This window comes from Chelonia mydas, chromosome 3 (assembly GCF_015237465.2).
Source record: "Chelonia mydas isolate rCheMyd1 chromosome 3, rCheMyd1.pri.v2, whole genome shotgun sequence".
Classification (NCBI taxonomy): Eukaryota; Metazoa; Chordata; order Testudines; family Cheloniidae; genus Chelonia; species Chelonia mydas.
Genome location: NC_057851.1, coordinates 202916299 through 202938729, shown reverse-complemented (window position 1 = coordinate 202938729; position 22431 = coordinate 202916299). Strand labels below are relative to the sequence as shown.

Sequence of the window (22431 nt, the reverse complement as noted above, 5' to 3'; positions counted from 1 at the left end):
TCCAAATATCGGGTGTTATTCCAGGAGCACTAACAACAAATTGGCTAGGCATACCATGTGGTCTAATCTCCCAGACGTCACGGTGAATAATCCAGTCCCACATGCATCCTCCCCATGGACCTGGAAGGATTTGGTATGAAGGAGCCCACACCCCTCCTACCGGCCCATATGCTTGGAAGGAGCACTGCGAGTACTTGCAACTCCATCCTGGAAATCTCCAAGTATATCTCCATGGCCACAAATCAGATGGTACTCCTGAAGCACTAGTAAGGGCAGTGGGCCAAGCCTGATGCTCAAGATGACTCCGAATGGCCAACAGCTGGTCACTCAGGAAACCCTGAATCTCTGAACATGCTAGATCCCACTGCAGTTCCTTCCTGCCTCAGTGATATTCAGCACCATTCCTGTCCACAGCTCCAGGGTCATCGAACTAAGGGTGGAAATAACATGTAATTCACCAACTCCAGCTTGCACCTGGGTCAGTTGTGCTCCAGTAATAAGACCAGTGGCTTTCTCTAGTTGTCCTAATTTCTCATCATGTTGTTGGCCCTTAAGAATATTCCAAATTGCTGCTGCACTATTTGCACCATCCCATAAGTGACCAGCTAAGCCTCTTTTCTTCCGAGAGGAGACCCATGCTCTTTGCTGTTCTAGCCAGATAGCAGCTCCCTTGGAACAATTGGGATACGTGGAAGTAATTTGAAAGCTGGATAGGGGCAGGGTGAATTTCACAGTCCCTAATGTGGCATTAATTATGGTTATTCAATGTCCTAGTACATTTCTTTCGGGGATAGCATTATACCACATCTGTTGTTTAACTATTTTCAAATACTTTTGAGAGGCATTAACATCAATAGCATAAGAAGGTATATTGTAAGATGGTACAGGTTAAATTGCTAGTTACTGGGATCATTTCAGTACAGGTAAATTTTCCAGTGGCAGAACATACTCTCTGAGTATGAGTCTGGTTATTTGCTAATTGGGTAACTAAATAACAACAAGGGCCCCTTTCTCCCAATACACTACAAACCCCTGGAATGGCCATCACATCAACCCCTTCATAAAACCCATGTATCTCCAATTCAGATTCCCTAGAGTCATTTGTGGTAATGTCATATACTTCTATTTCTACTGATCCATTTGTTCTCCAGTCAATTGTTTGCTCATATGACATGTCCTGAACCTTAAAAAATGAATTTTCCAAACAATACTTAAATAAATCACCAGCATGTGAAGGCCTTGGCCATTGGGTTTCATCCAAATAGATAGTATTGTCTATGTCTGGGTATGTTACAGGGGTGAGAATGGCAGTGATAATGGAGGTAATGGCAGGGGTAGTGGTTGTGGCAATAAGGCATTGGTTTGATATTCTTCATCTGAAATCCAATTAGGGAGAATAGTACATTTCCAGGGTACTTGTCCAGTAGCGCACTGTGCAGCTGATGGAATAAACCCCAAAATCCAGTGAACACCACACTCCCAAGACTGGTCACAGTTTCCTCCCTGCCAATCTACAATCCTCCGTTTCTTCCACCAGGGCCAGTTCTTAATGTCCTTTGTAGTCAGGAACTCCTGGGCCTTGGCAGGTTCGGTGGAGTGAGCATTTCTTTTTTCTTCTTTCCTGGAACAGTCGTGGTCCAGCATCATACAGGGGAAAGGTTACCAGCACGTCACCCTGTAGTGCTGTGGTTTCTGTAGCAAATGCTGACGACACAATGATTTCATCAGCGGACAAGGGAGAGGTTACTAGCACTTCACCTTTTCCTTTTCTCTTGCAGTTCAGGGGGAGGAACAGAAGTAGAAACAAGCTGATCAGCAGTTGATGTAGAATCATCTCGAGGTGGAGGGGTCTTTTTGTAGTGAGAAGCATGGGTCCAGGCAGTCAGTCCTTGGCACTTCAAGCGTGTTGGTATTCAACAGGACTTGGTAAGGGCCTTTCCAGCGTGGAGCCAGAGCATTCTTTCACTGGTGGACCTTTACGTAGACCCAATCTCCTGATTCCAAGGAGTGGCAAGGCTGTTCAGGGTCCTTGGGTAATGCTGCTTTCACCTGTGAGTAAAAAGACTTAACACATTTCATTAGTGTCTGGCAGTAATTAAGCATCATATCATCCATCAAATGAATGTCCATCTGAGCAAGGGCCAGTGGGGGCGCTACTGGAAGTCGCATCGGGTGCCCTGTCAAAATCTCAAGTGGGCTGAGTCCAGTCTTTCGGTTGGGAGTGGCCCTCATGCTCATCAACGCTAACGGCAAGGCATCTGGCCATTTGAGGTTTGTCTCTGCACAAATCTTAGCCAGTTTGTTTTTCAGAATCCCATTGTGACGTTCCACTGTCCCAGCAGATTGTGGATGGTGAGGGCAGTGGAGGTTGTGTTGAATCTGCAAGGCTGCACATAATTCTTTTACAATCTGTCCAGTAAAATGAGTGCCACGGTCACTGTTGATACAAACAGGTATACCAAACCTTGGTACAAAGCCTTTGAGCAAAATTTTCACAACAGACTTGGCATCTGCCCTCCTGCAGGAGAAGGCCTCAACCCAGCTTGAAAAAACATCAACTAATACGAATACATATTCATAATTACAACATTTAGACATTTGAATAAAATCAATCTGAATATTTACAAACGGTCCCCAGGGAGCGGGATGGGCTGCTTGTCTGGTTTTAACAGCTTTACCAACATTGTGTTGCTGGCAGATTGAACATTGTTGGCAGTAGTGCTGGGACACAGAAGGAAAACCTGGGGCATACCAATCGCGTCCCACTGCAACAAGCATCTCCCCATACGATATCCCATGATGCAGGCGAGCAAGATAGGGCAAAAGCATCTGTGGTGCAACCAGCCATCCATCCTGGAAGCCCCAAGATTGGTCAGGATGTAAAGTGCACCCAGCAACACTCCAAGAACGTTTTTCGGTCTCTGGCGCCATCTCCTGGATCCTAGCAAGGTCGTTGAGGGAAGCCCGTGGAGGTTGCTCGACTAAGGCAAAAATAAAAGCAGCCTGAGGGTCAGAAAGGGCCGCATCCTTGGCTGCTGAATCAGCCGAAGCATTTCTACGAGTAACTTCATCACGAGGGGGTTGATGAGCCAGGCGTTTTACAATAGCAACAGCTTTGGGCAACAAAAGAGCATCCAAAAGAGCAGATACATACTGACTGTTCTTAATGGGGGAACCAGAGGAGGTAAGGAAACCTCTGTGTTTCCAAAGTACACCATAATTACGAGCCACTCCAAAAGCAGAGCGAGAGTCAGTTTAAATAGTTTCAGAGTAACAGCTGTGTTAGTCTGTATTCGCAAAAAGAAAAGGAGTACTTGTGGCACCTTAGAGACTAACCAATTTATTTGAGCATAAGCTTTCGTGAGCTACAGCTACAGTATGCATCCGATGAAGTGAGCTGTAGCTCATGAAAGCTTATGCTCAAATAAATTGGTTAGTCTCTAAGGTGCCACAAGTACTCCTTTTCTTTTAGTTTAAATAGTAACGGTTTGATCCTGTGCGAGAATACATGCTCATGTCAAGGCCACGAGCTCGGCCACCTGAGCTGAAAAGACAGAGGGAAGGAAAGCACTTTCAATAACAGAATATAAAGAACAGACAGCATAACCAGCAACCAATTTTCCCTCAGAATTTCACAAAACAAGAACCATCTACAAAATAAATAAGGTCAGGATTCTCCAAAGGCACATTGGTAAGGTCTTCCGTTGGGCGGGTAAGAAGAGAATTAACAGACACACAATCATGAGGCTCTCCATCCTGAGGCCCTGGTAACAGGGAAGTGGGATTCAGAATGGGGCAATGAGCCAAAGTAATGTGAGACGAAGATAACAGAATAAGCTCATATTTGGTAAGTCGAGAAGTAGACAAAGGCTGTGTCTTAAATTTTAGCAGAAGATAGAAATAGAAAGAGGTTTGGTAACAGGATGGGGAACAGGTTTATTTGAGATACCAACTGCATTAACAGAAGAAGATGACAAGGGAACAGAGGAAAACTCAGCAGACCGTAAAGCAGATCTGCTAGCACCTGTATCTACAAGGCAAGCTACAGATTGTCCTGCAATTTCACAGTTTATGTACGGGCCCTCTTGATTGGTAGGAAGCAAAGGATTCATGATGCAGTTCCGTTCCCTCAGGCTGTCCTAATAAGGATTATTTTGTGGAACAAAGGTAGGCACATCAGGGTTTGGGAAAGGGAGTAGGGGGTCAGAGGAGGTCGGTTCGGGCATTCGTTTCTCTAATGCCCCTTCTGGCCACAGAAGTGGCATGCGGTGTTCCCTGACAGGGGAAGATATGAGGGACCTCTCAGTCTCCCTCTTCCTCGTCCTCGCCCACCCCTCAGTATCCCATGGCCTCTAAGCTGATAAGTTTGCAGCTGTAGGGCCAAAAGTTCTGTTTCCATGTTTTCCTTTTTCTGTTCTATACAGGCAGTACAGTGATTGGCAACTGTCACCAATTCAGAAAGAGGCTTAGTTTGCCAGCCGATGCAGTTTAATTTTAACTGTTGCTGAACCTTTGGCAAGAGTCCCTGAACAAAAACAGCCCCTACTGCTTCTTTAGCATTGCTAGCTGGTTGGTTGATCCCGGAATGTTGTTCAAACACTTTTGTCAGTCTATCTAAATAGTCAGCGGGGGACTCGCCCTTGTTCTGTTTACAGTTGTTAATCTTTGTCCAGTCTGTCTTCCTAGGACAAATTTCTGGAATGGCAGCCACTAGATTGTCCCTAGCTTGAGTCAAAGTAGCACCCTGTCCAGGATCGGTAGAGGGCCACTGGGCCTTAGCAAGTAGTCGCTGTTGTACTTCAGATGGTATAACTACTTGCAAAAGTTGGTTAATGTCAGCCCATGATGGATTATAACACTGAATCACTGTCTGGAGTTCCTTTTTAAATTTCTCTGGCTCTTCTGTAATATTAGGGAACTCCTTAACCAGATTTCTAAGATCCCCCGGTGTCCAAGGGGCATGCACTGTGACCAAATTATCTCCTACTGCGGCTGGAGATTGGGGAAGGGGAGTCAAGTGGGGCACTGGTAGAATCAGGAACAGCCCCCGACCCTTGTAGTGGACGGGTTTCCTCTGCAGCAGACACATTTGCTGGTGAGTCTGCTGCTGCTGCTGGAAAACACTGCTGCCTGCCTGAAATTCATTAAGCGGGGCAGCCTGTTGAGGGGGAGGAAGGGGGGGCTGCTTTGCAGCACTGAAAAAGTCCACAGTATCCTCAGCTGCCTCTTCCTCGCTCCCAGTCTTAACTAATTGGGGATACAAAGGAGCTGAGGGAGGTAATGAGATTGCTCTGGCCGGAAAGCATCCAGATGCCTTACACCTGGTTTTTAACTCCTGCATCTGAGTTTTTAATTTCTCCTGGGAATCTTTTAAAGTTCGCACCCGAGACTCATGGAGTCTCTTTGTAGCTTCCTCCCACCAATAAACAAACGGTTCCCACTGCCCATCAGGGATTTTAGGTGACACAAGAGCGCCTCTGAGGTGGACAATCTTATTTAAATCGAAGGTACCTTCTAGTGGGAATTGTTTAGATGGATCATCACGCGTGTAAAAATTCCAATTCTCTAAGTACTTACAAGTCCTGGGACTGTAATGCACATACATAAAATAAGCAGGCGTGCCTTTCGGTGGAACAGGAGTAGTCTTGGACTGATTTCCACCCATTCTCTAGGCGTGTGGGGGGTGCCCTGTCTGCTGCAGCTGCTCATAAACTAAGACATGTCTCTATCCTGTCCACTGAGTCAGCGGCTCATAAAGCTAAAATTACCACACCACTCCTCGGGCACTCACACAGGAAAGATTTATCAACGATGTCCACGACCCTCCTACACCTCCCTTCAGCAAAGAGCGTCTGCTAGTTTCAGAGAGACGGCGCCGCTTACTCTAATTGCTTCCAGTGAGATGGTCAGACCAGTCAGTGGCTCAGGCGGGGAGGAGAGGGGGAGGAAAGATGGGGTCACACAATCCTAGACCCAGGCATGCCCCTCGCTGGTCATGCCATGCAGAGAGAGCCCACCTTGGGTCGGATCTTCTACTGATCCACTAAGGTGCAGCCATCAAGCTTGCGTTAGAGCTATCCCCTGTCAGGTGCTTGTGGGCTTTGCAGGGAGCTCTGGGCGTCTTCCAGTGGCCCTCATTCACACTGGCGCGTGCACCCCCCCCAAGGCCTCTATTCCATTCATACCATGATGCATCGGGTTTTTTTCTCCTTTTTTTTCTTTTTTTTTTCTCTGTCTTTTTTTTAACCTGAGGGCTTCACCACAACCCCTCTGTCTGGACTGAACACACCTGTGTTCTTCTCTGAGGGCGTTACCACAACCCCTCAATATGTCTGACCTAAGCCACACATTGGTTTACCCTGGGGCAACAACATATTTCCCAGCCCTGCGTACGCATACAACTAACCTTACATGGGGCAACCAATTCCCCAACACCGTTCTGCGTCTGATCTTGTTGCATACGCAAAAGTTCGCATGGCGTGAGCCCAAAGGGACAGACGGCCCCACAGTCAGTCCTCCTCCGATGCCCCAGTAGAGATTTCAAAAGGTCTCTTACCTCTGAGTTGGTGCCTGGGGTTCGAAGGGGGACGGTCCGTAGTAGCGGTCGCTGCCTCAGCTGGGCATAGCCATTTGAGTCACGGCACCAAATATTGTGGAAGAAAACGAACTCCACTGTCAGGTTGGAAGCAACAAAATCAGAGACAGCTTTATTTGAGCAATTGAAAGGGGAGAGTACAGCTGGCAGAGAGCAAAGTACAAGCAAAATCACACAAGCATTTATACCTCATTGTGACGTGCATTAATTAAAAACATCTGCATTTTATTTAGGCCATTTACTATCTAATCCAGTATTTTCTCACTTTCTCTTCTCAAAACATCGTTATCTCAAGGCTAGGTCACACTGACTATTCTGCTGTTTCCCACTCGCTTCTGACGTGCGCCCTGCTTCTACAGGTCTCGCGATATTAGGCTAAGACTTAACAAAACAGTTGCTCTGTCTCTGACACTTAAATGGCTGCACTTAAACCCTCTCTTTCTTTCGCTGCTGCCACGCTTTGTGTACTGGCATTACTGTGTCAGGGGTGTATTACACTGATGCATTTATATGGGTATAAAGCTGCCGTATATTGGTTTAGCTTGTTCCCCTTCCCAGGTGGGAATAGCTGTAATGGTATAAAGGACCTTTATAACTGCATCCACGCTGTGGGATTATTCTGGGGTAAGGATACTGATGTAGTTAAAGCTTGTGTATAGACAAGGTCTTAGTTGAACATATAATGGATATGTTGGTAACAACTCCATGGTTGGTATGTTGAGCATTCCATTTTAATGCATGGTTTGAGTGTCTTTGTCGGGCATGGGAAAACCTTCTTGATCACACCAACGTTACGTCACGTATTCTTGGGCCTTGTCTACATTCGGAAACTATTGCTGAGAATTCCTACTGCGCGGAGCAATGATAAGCACTATAATGCAGGCTCAACACCGATGCTGGGTTATTTAGACCTACTCTGAGCAGCAGTAGGTGGCCTCCTGCTTAAAATGCTGATGGCTGCCGGGAGTCTGTTTACACTGCTACTCCAGCTGTTGTTATCCCAGTGGATTGTGGCTAGAGTTGTGACTTTGGTGGTTATGTGGCTGGCTTGTCTCTAGTATGTTGTTAGGGCGGGAGGGCCCCTGGTTGTGGATTTAGGCTATTCCATTGTTTGTTCTGGCACTGGAAGAAGTGAGGATGATGTCCATCGTCCTACAAAGCAAAACGATGCTGACTGTATCTAGAATGGCTAACAAGCCTCAACAGGAAAATACGTTGCCAGACAAGTCTGTGGTGGTCTCGCCCCTGTTTCATCATTACTTAGGAAGGGATCCTGCAAGGTGCTCTGCTCTCTGGCCCTGATCCAGCAAACCACGTAGGCGCCTGCTGGACTCCAAGGCTGTGAGTAGCCACGCTGGCTAGTGCAGAATGTGCGGAAGTGCTTTGTGGATCGGTGCCACACAATAGGACTTTCAGGAGCTCTCAGTGATTTAATCCCTTTGGAAAGTCCCAGCCAGAGTGCGCAGTACAGTGCAGGATCAGTCCCTTTGATGGGAGAGGATCCAAACCTCCTGCCACAGGGGACTCACTGCCGTCGCAAATTGGGCTGCTGTCATGCCCCAGATGCTGCTCTCTGACGCATTGTGTTGCCCGGGCTCCTTACTGCCTCCTCCGTTGTAGTCCTTGCCCCACATTTCACTTTCCATACGGCGCACACTATTATTTTCACTCTGCGCTGGGCCTGGGTCTTGCCTCTGACCCTGTTAACCTGCAGCAGCCACAGTGGTAGCGTGTGGCAGCAGGTAGCTGCCCGCTCGAATGCCCTAGAACACGGGAGCAGCTGTTGTGCAGGGGGCCACATGTGACTGTTTCTCTCGGGCTGAACACGGGGCCAGGGCTGCCTTAGGAAAATTAATAGGCTGCCCGTGCCCGCCCCAGCTAGGCTTTGGCCATGCCTGCTTTAATTCAGGGGAAATCTTCAGAGGCCGCCCTGGGGCTACAGTAACACTGGGCATCTACCGGCAACCCAGATAAAGCCTTCGGTCAGATCAGCGCTTTGGGCAAACCTCCCTATTGAGTTCCTCCTCTCGCATCCCTGCGCTTCCTGTTACATTGGCACGATGTCCTTCCCCCGAGTCAAAACGCCGTCTGCTTTCGCATCTCACCAAAAGGGCTGCGGACTCTGCTGAGCCAGGGTGGTACCAGGTAACAATTCTTTTTAACATCCTGTCAACGTATGGAACAGCGTTGTTGGCTTCTGAGCTGCCAGAGGGAACACGAGCGTAGTAGAGAGACGCCTATTTACTGCCATGTTCCCTTGGTTCCTAGGAGTTGAAGAGGGTCCATGAAGAATATATGCTACAGAACCTAATCAACTGAGGCAGCCTGTTGGCCCTGCTTCCCTCCCAGAGGCAGGACTGGACTCACGGAGGGGTCCTAGTTGCCAGTCGCCTCGTACTCTTACTGCAAGACCATACTCCCCTCCTGGAGTTGGAGTACAGGAGTGCTGCTTCCCAGTGCCTTTAGGAATAGCAGCAAGAGGAGCAGTAGCTAAAGCCCCTGACAGCGTGTCAGATTTGGGTTCTTAAGTAGGGTTCCACTAGTGACTTTGTGCCCTTGGGCAAGTCACGTGGGCAGACCGTGCCTCAGTTTCCTCACCTGTAAATGGGGGATGATGCTCGTTCACCTCAGTAAACAGCTGTAAGAGAGATCAACACCACCGAGGGCTAAGGATTGTCATCTCTCAGCAGCTGTCCCAGAAGTCTGCTGCTGAGTGGAGGAAGGCGTCTGAGCCTGTGCTCTCCAGGGCAGCAATGAAAGCACGAGCAGCAACTGAGCCAGGAGCCAGTTCAATTGGTGGGGGTGGAGGCGGGCTCCCCAAAACAGGGGGCAGGAGAAGAGCAGAGGCAGGAAAGGAATGTCTCCCTTCCTCCCAGTGGCTGGGAGCCAGCACTTAGCTGGTTCCAGCACCAACGCCCTGGTGGGAATCGTGGTAGCAACTGCACCGGAAACTCTCCGGAGGGGTTTTCGAAATGGCTCCTTTTTCAGTAAACTCTTTGCCTCTCCTCATACCCATGCACAGGCCACCCTCTCCATCCCTTGCTGCTTCCCTGCCAGCCATCCCCTCCAACCCACAGCTGCTTCTCTGTCACAACCGCACCTCAGACCCACCCGCCATGCTGCTCTCTGACCGCTGGACGTAGGCACGAGGAGAGGCGCAGACTCCCGACTCAGGACTGGTTCTCACAGCCGGCTGCTGCCAGGGGTGGGGCAGAGGAGTGGGAAGGTGAGAGCCGTCTTGCAGGTTAGAGAGCTCCTACTGACCTGTTCTGTGCATGCTCGGTACGGGAAGCCATGGCGGAGCTGGGCCTGTCGGTTCACATGGTCTGGCAGCAGTGGTGAGAGCAGCGGAAGACGATTCCTGCATATGCCCTCAAGTAGCTGGTGATTGTCCCTCAGCTCTCCCCACAGTGATGTCCCTGTGTCTAGATTCCCCCTGGGCTGTAGCCAGTTGCCATCCATGGTGGCAGAAAGAGCCATCTAGCCTGATAGAAGTCCCTGGGTCTACCAGGTCCTTCCCAGCTATGGAGTGCCCTTGGGACTGGCATGAGAGTGGCCTAGCAAGCCCTCAAGCAGCACAAAGCAGCAGAGAGTACTGGTGTCAGTGCCAATCCAGATCTGTTGATTGGCCTGCACTCTTGGCCCACTGCACTTCTGCAGGTCAGACCATTGTTCCGCTAGTGAGCTTCGCCCTGCTATCTAGCCACACCCTTTGTTCCCCCGGATCCTCTGCTGACAACCGGGTACTGGAGTAGTGGCTTGCTTGGCCCAGAGCAGTGGCAGCTTAGTGACGAAGTACAAGGCTAAGAGCAGCCTTCCCACAGTCTCCACTGACCTGACATAGCCTTGGGTCCCTGACCCAGGCTCAGGAGTGATCATCCGAGCTCTATTGCACACATCTCTGTGTCCTTGTGCCATTGCCGACGAGAGTCGTGGGGTGCTCGCTGAAATGTCTGGGGGTGCGTTCCCTGTCAGTGGGGCACTTGGTAGCTTCTGGCCCCAGCCTGTAATAACTGAAGCCCCAGTCCAACAAAGCATTCAAGCAGGTGCTTAACTTTAGCACCTGACCAATCCCATTTAAGTCATGGGCTTAGAGCTAAGCAAGTGTTGGAGTGCTTTGCTGGACCAGATCCTGAGTCTTTACAGTTCAGTGCCAGCTCCCTTGTCACAGCTGGTTGGATTATGTTGTATTGCTCAGAGACATTTACTGTTCCTGCCTTGATGCTCTTCGTTTGGCAGGAAGGGGACGAGTGAAGGAGAAATCCTGGAGGCATTTCCCGAGTGGGTGCACAGGAAAAGGGGCATTGACACATGGGATGTGCAGGAAATTGGAGATTGGTCCTGCTTTGGGGTCCCTCCTGAGGTCCCTTCCAACCCTGATATTCTATGAGTCTATGAAGGAATGTTTGGTCTCTGTGTCCGTGAGCCCTTTCCACATCTCACCTCTTGTTCAGAGGCATTGAGGCAGAAACAGGTCTCGCTTAGGACTAGAGGAGTTGCATGCAGGGGGCTCTCCCCTCCTGCGCGTGCCCCCTCCCCCCCACCCCCACCGCCCAGGATCTTCAGGGAAGAGAGAGGAAGAGGAGCACTGCAGGACAGCGGCTGTTTGGAGTCACAGGCAGAGAGGAGGAATCAACTAGGGGCGGAGCTCTTCTTGACCTGCTGCTCACAAACCGGGAAGAATTAGTAGGGGAAGCAAAAGTGGATGGGAACCTGGGAGGCAGTGACCATGAGGTGGTCGAGTTCAGGATCCTGACACAAGGAGGAAAGGAGAGCAGCAGAATACGGACCTTGGACTTCAAAAAAGCAGACTTTGACAACCTCAGGGAACTGATGGGCAGGATCCCCTGGGAGAATAACATGAGGGGGAAAGGAGTCCAGGAGAGCTGGCTGTATTTTAAAGAATCCTGATTGAGGTTGCAGGAACAAACCATCCCGATGTGTAGAAAGAATAGTAAATATGGCAGGCGACCAGCTTGGCTTAACAGTGAAATCCTTGCTGATCTTAAACACAAAAAAGAAGCTTACAAGAAGTGGACGATTGGACAAATGACCAGGGAAGAATATAAAAATATTGCCCGGGCATGCAGGAGTGAAATCAGGAAGGCCAAATCACACTTGGAGTTGCAGCTAGCAAGAGATGTTAAGAGTAACAGGAAGGGTTTCTTCAGGTATGTTAGCAACAAGAAGAAAGCCAAGGAAAGTGTGGGCCCCTTACTGAATGAGGGAGGCAATCTCGTGACAGAGGATGTGGAAAAAGCTAATGTACTCAATGCTTTTTTTGCGTCTGTCTTCATGAACAAGGTGAGCTCCCAGACTGCTCCACTGGGCAGCACAGCATGGGGAAGAGGTGACCAGCCCTCTGTGGAGAAAGAAGTGGTTCGGGACTATTTAAAAAAGCTGGACAAGCACAAGTCTATGGGGCCGGATGCGCTGCATCTGAGGGTGCTAAAGGAGTTGGCGGATGTGATTGCAGAGCCATTGTCCATTATCTTTGAAAACTCATGGCGATCGGGGGAGATCCCGGATGACTGGAAAAAGGCTAATGTAGTGCCCACCTTTAAAAAAGGGAAGGAGGAGGATCCGGGGCACTACAGGCTAGTCAGCCTCACCTCAGTCCCTGGAAAAATCCTGGAGCAGGTCCTCAAGGAATCAATTCTGAAGCACTGAAAGGAAAGGAAAGTGATCAGGAACAGTCAACATGGATTCACCAAGGGCAAGTCATGCCTGACTAACCTAATTGCCTTCTCTGACGAGATAACTGGCTCTGTGGATGAGGGGAAAGCAGTGGATGTGTTATTTCTTGACTTTAGCAAAGCTTTTGATATTGTCTCCCACAGTATTCTTGCCAGCAAGTTAAAGAAGTATGGGCTGGATTAATGGACTATATGCTTCCCCGGAGCGATCTCCGCTCCCTTGTCCATGCTGACTGGAGCTGTCAGCCGGGTGGTCTCGGAAGGGTCCACTGAGAGAGGCCTCTTTGCTCAGTCAGACATTCTGCAGCCCCATATCATTATTGCAAGTCTCCAGCACCATCTGTGTGGGGAGTAACTGCTGAGGGAAGGTGGCAGAACCTGCCTCTCTCCCTGGCAATGTGGCGGGCGAGCCTGCTGGTGGTCTTTACGATTGCACTGGAGGTGGTAGAAATTTGCAGCTCAATAGACGGCATCGGTTCCTGGGGCTGTAGGGAGCCTGGCATCTTTCGCCAGCATGGAGTTCGCACCAGTGCACGCAGGGCTGCAGTATTGACCCTTCAGGGCATGGCTTACGCTGTTTGTTTTGGGCTGGAAGGTGACTTGGCCAACGCCCCACCTAGGAGTGAGAGCCCTGCTCACACCCCCATGTGGGCCACTCCGCCTGGGACCGACCCAAGTGGGTGTTCTGAGCCTGTTACCTCCTCCGCTCCAGAGTGGGGGGAGAAGTCTTGGCTGCAGTGTGCCAGCTAGTGCACTGAGCCTATGGGGTGTGTGTGTGTGTGTGTGATAGTCTGGGAGTATGTCTCCTGGCACTGGAAATCACACCCCTAGTTGAGAGTGCAGACATGCTCTTAATCATGACGTCCCCTCCGGGGGGGGGACAGGTTAGGTCCCCCCTTCGCCCAGGGCTAGGCCAGGTCTGAGATAAGGCTAGGTAAGTTACAGGTGTGCGTAGCAGGAAGGTTTTTAGAAAAAGAGGTGCTTGGTATTGACAGTCGCTGCATGGCTCCTAAGGCATGTTCTCTGTGGTCAGGAAGACAGAAAACAAAGCCGTTTCCTTTCAGTGTAGAAAAAATACGCCCCCCTGGCCGACACCCTGAGAGTGAGGGGCTACGAGGTGCAGATGGATGCCCTGATCGTCGGAGCCCTGGGCGCTTGCGACCGCTGCAACGAGTATGTGCTGCGGACCTGTGGGATCGGTCGATGCTATGCACGGCTCATGCGGCGCCTCATGGTCTCGGACACCATCCGATGGTCCAGGGACATCTACATCGAACACATCCCCGGCCACCGACAGTACCAGGAGGTGTGAGCCGGAACGACATCGTGCATCCACTATGGGAAAGGGACGGAGAGACTTTTTCCATTGGACCATATGAACTGGAACCATAAACTCACTGAACATTAAATCCCACCGAATGAGGGTAGATCCATCCTCATCATCATATCCACTCATTATACTCCACACCTGACCATAGCCATTATATGAACAACATACCCCCATATCTCAATGTCTGTACTTTGACCCGCTAAACTTTTACCCCCAATCGGGGAGATTGCAGATTATGTATTCCTTATGCCACCCGTTCCTAAACTGAATTTCGCACCCCTTGATAATCTGTACCTTATTCCCTGAAAACCAGAAACATCTATGCTTAAACTCTGTACCGTTTTCTCTTTACTTCAACATTGTCTTAATAAAATTATTAAAGAACTTTTGTCTTTTTCCAGTTCTCGAACTGCTCCAAGCAGCTTGTTGTCCAGGAGACCCACGTGCAAGAGAGCCTGTATTTCTAGTTGTTAAATAGGGGTTTCTGGTTTCTGCAAGTTACCCGCCTCTCGCTCTGTTATGTGACATGTTCTAGCCAGTCAGGCTGGCTCCCTGCACCTAAAACAACACAAATCAGGAAGGGCAGCACATGTTCCTCCCACGGTCTGGGCTTGCCACTGTGGGTGAGCACTTCTCTTCGGAGTGCAGGTTAGACAGTGAGGGGCTTGTGTTTCTATGGGGGGGTGTGGGTGCATGTGTGCATGGGGGGGATCTGTTTGATTGGTTTATTCCCTGTCATAGTAAATCTATTTAAACCCACCTACAAGCTTAAAACCACCCTAAAATTTCCATCTGTTGGGTGGCTCCCATCCCAAGTGTCCACACGCCTGCCTGTGATGTTTCTCTCCAGATGACCCTTAAGGAATGTGGGGGTGGGGAATGTTTGCTGTGTTACCTCTGGGGCACGTTAGAATGTGTGTGTGTCCTTTAGGCACTAGATTACATGGCTTTTATATTAACTGAGGTGTGGGTTGATGTGATCATTTCTAAACCCTGTCTTTTTTTTAAAATGGGCACATGGGGAAGAAGGGAGGGAGGGAAAGTTACGCTAACAGCCCTCTGTTTATTTCATGCAGTATTGTTGTTGATTTGTTATATGGTAGCACCTAGAAGCGCACTGCGCTAGGCACTGTACGTAGACATAGCAAGAGACAGTCTCTGCTCCAAAGAGATTACAGTCTAAATAGACAAGACAGGAACGGGGTGGGGCGAGAGGGAGCGTTCTTTCCCCTTTTGCAGATGAGGAACGCAGGAATAGAGATGTGAAGTGAGTTGCCCAAAGTCATGCAGGGAATTGGTGGCAGAGTGGGAATTGAAACCACATCTGCTGAGTCTCAGTCCAGTGCTTTATCCACTAGAGGGAAAGGAAGAGAAGACAAATGGAGACTCCTCTGTGAGGTTTGAGCTTTGGAGACCCTCCCCTATGGCTCTGGTTCATCTGGTAGAGAACCGGAGAGCTCTATAGTTTGCTTCCTTCCTTCAGAAGTCTGCACTTCCTTCTGAAATGAAATAACCAAAGAAAAATGTATTTGGCATCATTTGAACAGTGGTAAGGTTTTGCTTCTATTTGCTCTTTACAATGCTGAGCCAATACGAGCTGGTCGGCACTTAGGTTTTACTGGCAGAACTATTTCAGTTAGGGGTCTGACTCTCTTTCTTCTTTACCAGGATAGTTATACTGGTAAACGCCATAGCGTGGGTGAAGTTTTACTGGTGTGAAGGTGCCTTGAACGTGTATAGCTTGTCCTCGCACAGGAAGGAGAATGGCCGTATGCAGTTGTATGTATCTTTGTACCAGAATCGCTTGGTCCATGGTTGGGGGTTTTATCGCTGTAACTACGCTGGCTTGGTTAAACCGGCACAATTTGTAGTGTGGACAAGGCCTAGGTAAGGGAAGAGAGCAAGCTGTTTCTCGAAGCTACGCTGTGATAACTCCAGTGATGCGGAATGAGGTGCCTTCCGGCTGCAGGGTGTTTCACCAAGGGAGCATTTAAACAGAGACTCTCCTATCTGGGCACAGTCCAAGGTGTCCATTGTGGCCCCTAGAGCCCTTCATGGTTTTCGTTCCTCCTGTGGTGTTGTGCTTTCCCTTGCTGTCCTGCCTGGCTTCAGCCTAACGGCCAGTCTCAGTGGGGATCCTAGTCCCTGTCCTGTTGTGTGGCTGCCATTTTATCCGATTTCCCGCCTGAATCAGCCGTGTGGCCACCATCACACCATTGCAGTGCCTCTCCTCTGACGAGAAGAGGGGCTGTGTGGCGCTCCCCCTCCTCTCACCGGGTGGTCACCGTGAATGCTCTGTGAGTTGGCCAGTGGTGACTGCTGCCCTCAGGGGCACTGGAACCTTGCGGGTCTGGGCAACACATGTTCTGTGTTTTCACTGTCTTGGGTCTCCTGCGTGGCGGCATGAGGTGGGGTAGGGAAGTCACAGGCTGCTGTCTTGCTTCTCTGTGCCAGTGGCTCTCCTGGCTGCGAAGTCCAGCACGCTGCTGAGTACGTGGAGCCTGGATTATTCTGAGACCAAGCTGTCTGAACAGTGGGACAATGGGACCAGAGTTTCCCCTTCCCCTGTGTCACCATCAGAGTTCGCCACAGTCTGTGGATGAAATCTCTGGCACAGGAGATCTGAGGGCACCAGCCACTACCAGCGCTGCGATCTCCTGTCCCAGGCATTTCATCCGCGAGCTGTGCGGGGCAAGGGGAGGTTTAGATCCCATTTTTGTGCTGTTCCGAGTGTTTCAAGTCCCGTGCACGGCTGTTGCAGAGGTAAAGTGGTTTCTTCTCCTCCGTGTTCGCACCTGCGAGGTTTCCGGTGGAGAATCTGGGTCGCTGTCATCTAGAAACAGCCGAGTGTTTCTTGCTGTGATAAATCTCCAAGATTTTCTAGGGCAGAATGTTGCTTTGGGGTGGCTGGTTCTGTGGGGCCAGATGGGTAGCAGGAGTGGATCAAAACCTTTCATTTGAATGCCTCACGTTTGCAAGGCTTGCTCATTCCGCTCCCCTTGCTGACTCCCATCAGGTTGGCTGCAGTCTGCTGTGGGATGGGCGAGGCAGCGGAGAACAAGTACGTGTCCCAGCTCCAGGATGTTTATAACAGCTGCGATACCACGGGCACTGGGTATCTGGACAAAGAGGAGCTGACAGAGCTGTGCCGCAAGCTCCATCTGGAGAGGCAGCTGCCAGTACTTCTGCAAACTCTCCTGGGACGCGACCACTTTGCCAGGGTGAGTAGCTGCATGCGACCTGAATGTGGTTACACATGCCACTGTGCAAAGGTTAATTTCTTTCAAAGAGAATGTGAAAATAAATAAATGAAACTCAGAAAGTTCTTAAATACCACAGATTAGTACCGGTCTATCTGTACCTAAATGCCGGAGCTACGTACTGACGGACACGAATTCAGGCTCTGGACCCAGGACTGTATAACTGCTGGCGGGGTCTGTAGGTGAAATGCAGTAAACTGACTTAAAAGAGGCAGAATAAAAAGCTTGTTGGCTATTAATAGCATAACTGTGCGGTTAGGTTGACTGTGTAGGTCACATGCTGCTGGAAAGCACTTGGGCTGGGTTGGGCCCTGTATTATTTAATGGCTTTGTCCCAGCTCTTCTGGTTTTAGAAACATTAACGTCTGTTTTTGTGGGACCCAGGCGAAAGTGCGGATGCCTTTATCCCAACAGTGGATTGTCTCAATGAGAGAAGTTCCTTACCTGACTGCTCATCTGACTGTTCACCATGGTGCTTGGCTGCGTGGGGAGGAGGGGGCACTGGCAGCTCCAGGGACTCCTGCAGCTGGTGGGGTTGGAGTGAGCCCCACAGCCAGTCCTGAAGTTTGCCTGCCTTGGAATGGAGGGGGTTCAATAGGCGGATTTTCCAGAAAATCCCACTGGAGCCAGGAGCCTTCTGCTGCTCACGCCCTGTGTGAATGGAACCTAGCTCCCATCGTGGTAGCACCTGAGAGGAACTGCCAGGCTGGATCATACTTGGGGTCCATCTAATCTTGTCTCCGCTAGTGCCTTGCGCTAGCTGCTTCAGGGGACGGTGCGAGAGCTTTGGAGCAGGCAGATGAGGAAACTTCTATATGCTTTTCGGAAAACCTTTTCCACTGCAGCGCCACCATGTTCTTGCTATTGATTAACATGTCTGATCCCGTCTGAGTCCTGCTAAGCTCTTGACCTCCATGATACCTTGTGGCATACAGTTCCACAGGCTTATCACGTATCATGCGGAAAGAGTGGTGACTTTCATGTTAAATCTGTTGTTTTTCAGGTTCATTGCCCTTAGTAGTCCCCTTGCTCCTGTGTTGAGAGCGTGAGTGCACATGGGGAATTTTCAGGAGGGAAATAAAACCTCATTCTGCCGGGTTTAAGCCAGTCACTAACTATTAGGTATTGGTTTGAGTCTTCCATGGGGGCTGATTACGCCACATGTGCCTAGTGTGTGGTTCTTACACCTTCCTCTGTAGCTTCCAGTACTGGGCCCAGTGGGAGACGAGATGGGGGAAAGATGGCTTGTGTCTCTGGCCTTGCTGCACATGGCATCTGTGACCCAGCTGCTCCTGCCTGTAACAGCCCTGCCGTTCCAGCTCACACCAGTTCAGATCCACTGCTGCTCTTCTAGCCGGCCCTGTTGGGGCAGTGCTGGTGGGAGGAGTACTGGGGTTTGTCTACACATAGAGTTATACTGGTTTTCCTAAGGGCTTGTCTATTCTACGGACCATAGGCTACATAGCTAGGCTGGCAGAGCCCCCGCCAGGGGAAATGCAGCATAAGCCCATAGGAGGAGTTCTCCCCACATAGCTACCCATCTCCCCAAAGGATGTTAGGTATGCGACAGAAGCACTCTTCTGCTGGTCTAGTTGTGGTTACACTGGGGGTTTTGCTGGCATAGCTCTGTTGGCTGGGACAGGGGGTTCCTAGCCGACATAGTTATGCCGGTAAAACTTTCTCTGTTGGCTGGGGCAGGGGGTTCCTAGCCGACATAGTTATGCCGGTAAAACTTTGCAGTGTAGATGAGGCCTTAAAATGGAATCTTACCATCAGTTTATCTAGCCCAGTACAAAAGGCTGCGTGGAAGGACTCATAAATCAGTACAAACCTGGCTGAGTCAATTACGACTTGATCATGAGCCAGTTAAGCTCAAGCAAAAGTAGCTCCTCAAACCAATATGAGTGTCCACACGGGATTGCAGCAATTTAACTAAACCAGTGCAACCAGTGTGAATGAGGCGTCCGCTCCCTGCTCCCACCTATGTTCTCCTTCAGCACTGTCTGGCTTGGGAAGAGGAGAGGATCGCAGAGTACTGTAACTCTGATCTCTTTAGAATTGAAGCCACTAGTTCCCAGTGGATCTGGGACAGTCCCTATGGGCCTGATCCAAAGCCCATTGACGTTAATGGACGTTGCTTTATTGACTCCAGTGGGCTTTGGATCAGGCCCTCTCTAGAGCATCATGTTAGCTCGGCTAAAGAATTGCAATTGTTGGAACTCTTGTGGGGAGAGGGAGGGAGAAGCAAAAAGAGCAGATTGCTTTATATTGGGGTAAGTGGAACGTCCCCTCCCCCCCCCCCCCCCCCCCCCCCCCCCCCAAAAAAAAATCCACTTCTCCCACTGTTTTCTTGTGATTAAAATGCTGTGCTGTATTTTTCATGCTGACAAAAGCGTCATTAAACTACATGGGTCCAGTCAATTTATGAATGGCAGTAGATTGCCATCCAGCAGTCAGTCACACTCCCCTGCAATCATGTGCAGAGACACTGGTGTTTCACTGAGGGGAAATACAGGAGTCAGAAGTCTGGCTTCTGCAGCAAGTTGGCAGGGAAAAGCTCGGTGTGTTCCAGGCCTCTGGGTTTCCGCGTGGCAGCTATACATTCCTTCCACCTACGCCTGTGCTCAGGGTGTAGTGAGATGCGGGAGCGGAGGCGCCAGGGTGATATATGTATGCTGGAGGCTGTGAACCTCTGGGGCATAGCCGGCGGGGGAGCGGTGTCCCTGAGAGACACTAGAAAAGGGGGTGCAGTTTAGGAGCAACTTAATGCAAGAAATGAGGCCGTCCTGTGTGCATCACTTCGCCTTGTTTTCTGCCTCTGCGTGAGGTGATTCAGGCTCTCGGAGCCAGCTCCTGCCTGTTCCTGAGACAGACCCTCCTTCCTCAGAACTGACTGACACACGGCTCTGGCAGAGTTGACCTTTGCCTGTACGTTTTGTCTGTCTGTCTCTCTTGTTGTTTGTGTCTTCTCTCCTTCCCTTCCCACCTGTTGTAGTTCTTGAGCCCTTCCAGCTCCCCCAAATCTGTCTGTTCTCTTCTCCCTCCTTGCTGTCCCCACTTCACATGGTTTTGAAGCGATGTCCTGATTTCCACCTGTGTTGGTGGTGTGGAGGGGGCCCTACACTGGGTGCATTTAAGTCCCTGTTAAAGTCCTGCTTCTGTCATGCTGCCTACAGCAAATCTAGCAGATTTATATAAAAGAAATCCCTATTCCCCTTCCCCTAATCTGTTCATCCTTGGCGTGAGCTCCTCGGGCCCAGGGGCTGTCTGTCCTTGAATGGCTGGAAACACCTCATGTCTCGTGGGCGCTGGCATAAACGAACAGCGGTCCCGTGATGCTAGGTTTGCTTCTGTAAAACCGGTCTCCAGCTGGAGCTCTTCTTCCTGCTCTCCAAGCGCTATGGTAGCGCGGGCTCTGCAGGCAGGATGGAGAGCAGCTCCCCGTGGGAGCCATTCCTGTTGCCCGGAGACAGAACAGTCAGTGTGGTGAAGGCTGAGACAGCAGGACAAGGAGCCAGGGTTATGTACGGTTTGGTGGCCTAATGTCTCATTTCCTTGCTTCTGTAGTCTTGTGTCAAGTATGGTGTGTGGGCTGGCGGGATGGGGAGGGCAAGCTCGGCTGCTTCACTACAAAGTTTTTTCTGCCTAAATTTCCTTGGTTTTCAATTTTTTTAAGCCGAGGAGGAGGGCTGGTCCGAGGAAGGGGGGGAGGGGCTGTTTGTGAGAGGGGCATGGGTCTGAGCTGCTGACAGAGAAGACTTTATCCCGAGGCAAAGATTTTATGTGTCTGCTCTGCTGGCATGCTCCTTTTCAGGCCTGATGAATGAAATGAAGGGACGTTACCCAGCGTTTATTTAACAAAAGTGAAGATCTCCTCCAAACGAATCCCTCGCCCAGTTTTTGTTAGAAGCCCTGCTTTTCAGATGAGATGACCGGACAAAAAATGATGAAGCTGCCACAGGCCAAGCTCAATAAGAAACCGATCTGAAACCCTTCCTATTAAAAATGGGTGAAAACCAAAACTGCATAGATACACCATTCTATCTAGGGCAAATAAGCTGTGACACTGTGTAGTTTCACAGTGAAAGGCCACCTCACCAGAGAGAAAACTAGTAATTTCTATTCCTATTCTCAGGACATTTCAGACGGAGTTTTAACTGTGGCATCAGCCCCCCCAGTTTGTACATAATGGACGGACAGGTACACACACACCACATGGTTTTCTGAGTGCTGGTGGTGCTAGGCAGGCTAGGCCAGCTTCCCCGGTACAGATTAAAAGGAGAGTCAGATAGTGTAGGGCCCAGCTACAGCTGGGCCCAACTCTGGGCGATAGCCTGACCTGTTTGAAGTCCATGCTACAGCTCCCATTAACTTCAGTGGGGTCACGATTTTACCCTAGGGTTTTCTTTTTGCAGGAGGTAGTACAAACTGGCTTTCAGTGTTGGTTTACATGAGTTTGTGTCCCCTGAGTTTCACTCTTGAGTTCAAACAAACCTAAAGCTCAGATGAACTGCAGCTTTCATGGTTTCAGTGCGGAACCATAAATCGGTCTGGTACTATTTTAAATAGGTCCCAGGCTTGTGAACCTTTTGATAGGTTTGGGGTAAGGTTTTTGGATTTTTTAAGTTTTTTGTCTGTAAAAAAATCTGTGCTTCCGAACTTTCCTGCAGTTGTTGGGTGATTGTTGGTGTTTTCCCTTTTTATAGATATCCCCAAATCATTGTAAGCAAAATTGTTAACTTCTGGTTGGCTAATTATCTCAGCTTCTGAAAAGTAACATTCCAAAGCCACTGACTTGATTTGCCTGCCCCGAGGACTGTGAGAGGAAAGATAGCTAAACAGTGATATCACATCCTGGTTTTGGTGGTTTTTTTTTTTTTAAATGATTGCAAAACTTTTGATTACATTCATTTGCTCGCTGTTCAGTTCAAGGAAACAAATGCAATTTCTGCTTTTATCAGCAGAAAAGACATTGCTATAAACTGATTATTATTTAATTAGAACGGAAGTGATCATAAAATGATATATTTCATGATTCTGAGGAAAGGAAGGAGTGAGAGCAGCAGAATAAGGATAATGGACTTCAAAAAAGCAGCCTTTAACAAACTCGGAGAACTGGTAGGTAAGGTCTCCTGGGAAGAAAATCTAAGGGATAAAGGAGTTCAGGAGAGGTGGCAGTTTCTCAAAGAGACAATATTAAAGGCACAATCGCAAGCTAACCTGAGGTGAAACAAAGGTAGAAAGAATAGTAAGAGGCCAGTATGGTACCATTAGGAGTTCTTTAATGACCTGAGAATCAGAAAGGAATTCTACAAAAAGTGGAAACGTGGATGAATTGCTAAGGAGGAGTACAAAAGACTAGCACAAGCATGTAGGGACAAAATCAGAAAGGCTAAGGCACAAAGTGAGTTACGCCAAGCAAGGGTCATAAAAGGCAAGAAGAGGTACTTTAAATACATTAGGAGTGAGAGAAAGATGAAGGAAAGTGTTAGGTCCTCTACTTAGTGGGGAAGGAGAGCTAATGACTGACGATGTCAAGAAGGCTGAGGT

The 22431-nt window shown here is 49.4% G+C and overlaps 1 protein-coding gene across 5 annotated transcripts in view; it reads left to right on the top strand.

The window, feature by feature from the left end:
• Window positions 1-22431, top strand: part of NINL (ninein like) — a 74413-nt gene that overhangs the window by 6594 nt on the left and 45388 nt on the right. For 4 of the 5 annotated variants that reach the window (XM_037896377.2, XM_043544216.1, XM_037896376.2 and 1 more), the window contains exons 1-2: window positions 14200-14269; window positions 16638-16842. In XM_037896377.2, coding sequence (XP_037752305.1) covers window positions 14211-14269; window positions 16638-16842 — 264 coding nt within the window. In that variant the 5' untranslated portion in view covers window positions 14200-14210. Of the gene's footprint in view, window positions 1-14199; window positions 14270-16637; window positions 16843-22431 lie in introns of those variants that run through there. The other variant, XM_037896378.2, reaches the window with a different exon arrangement.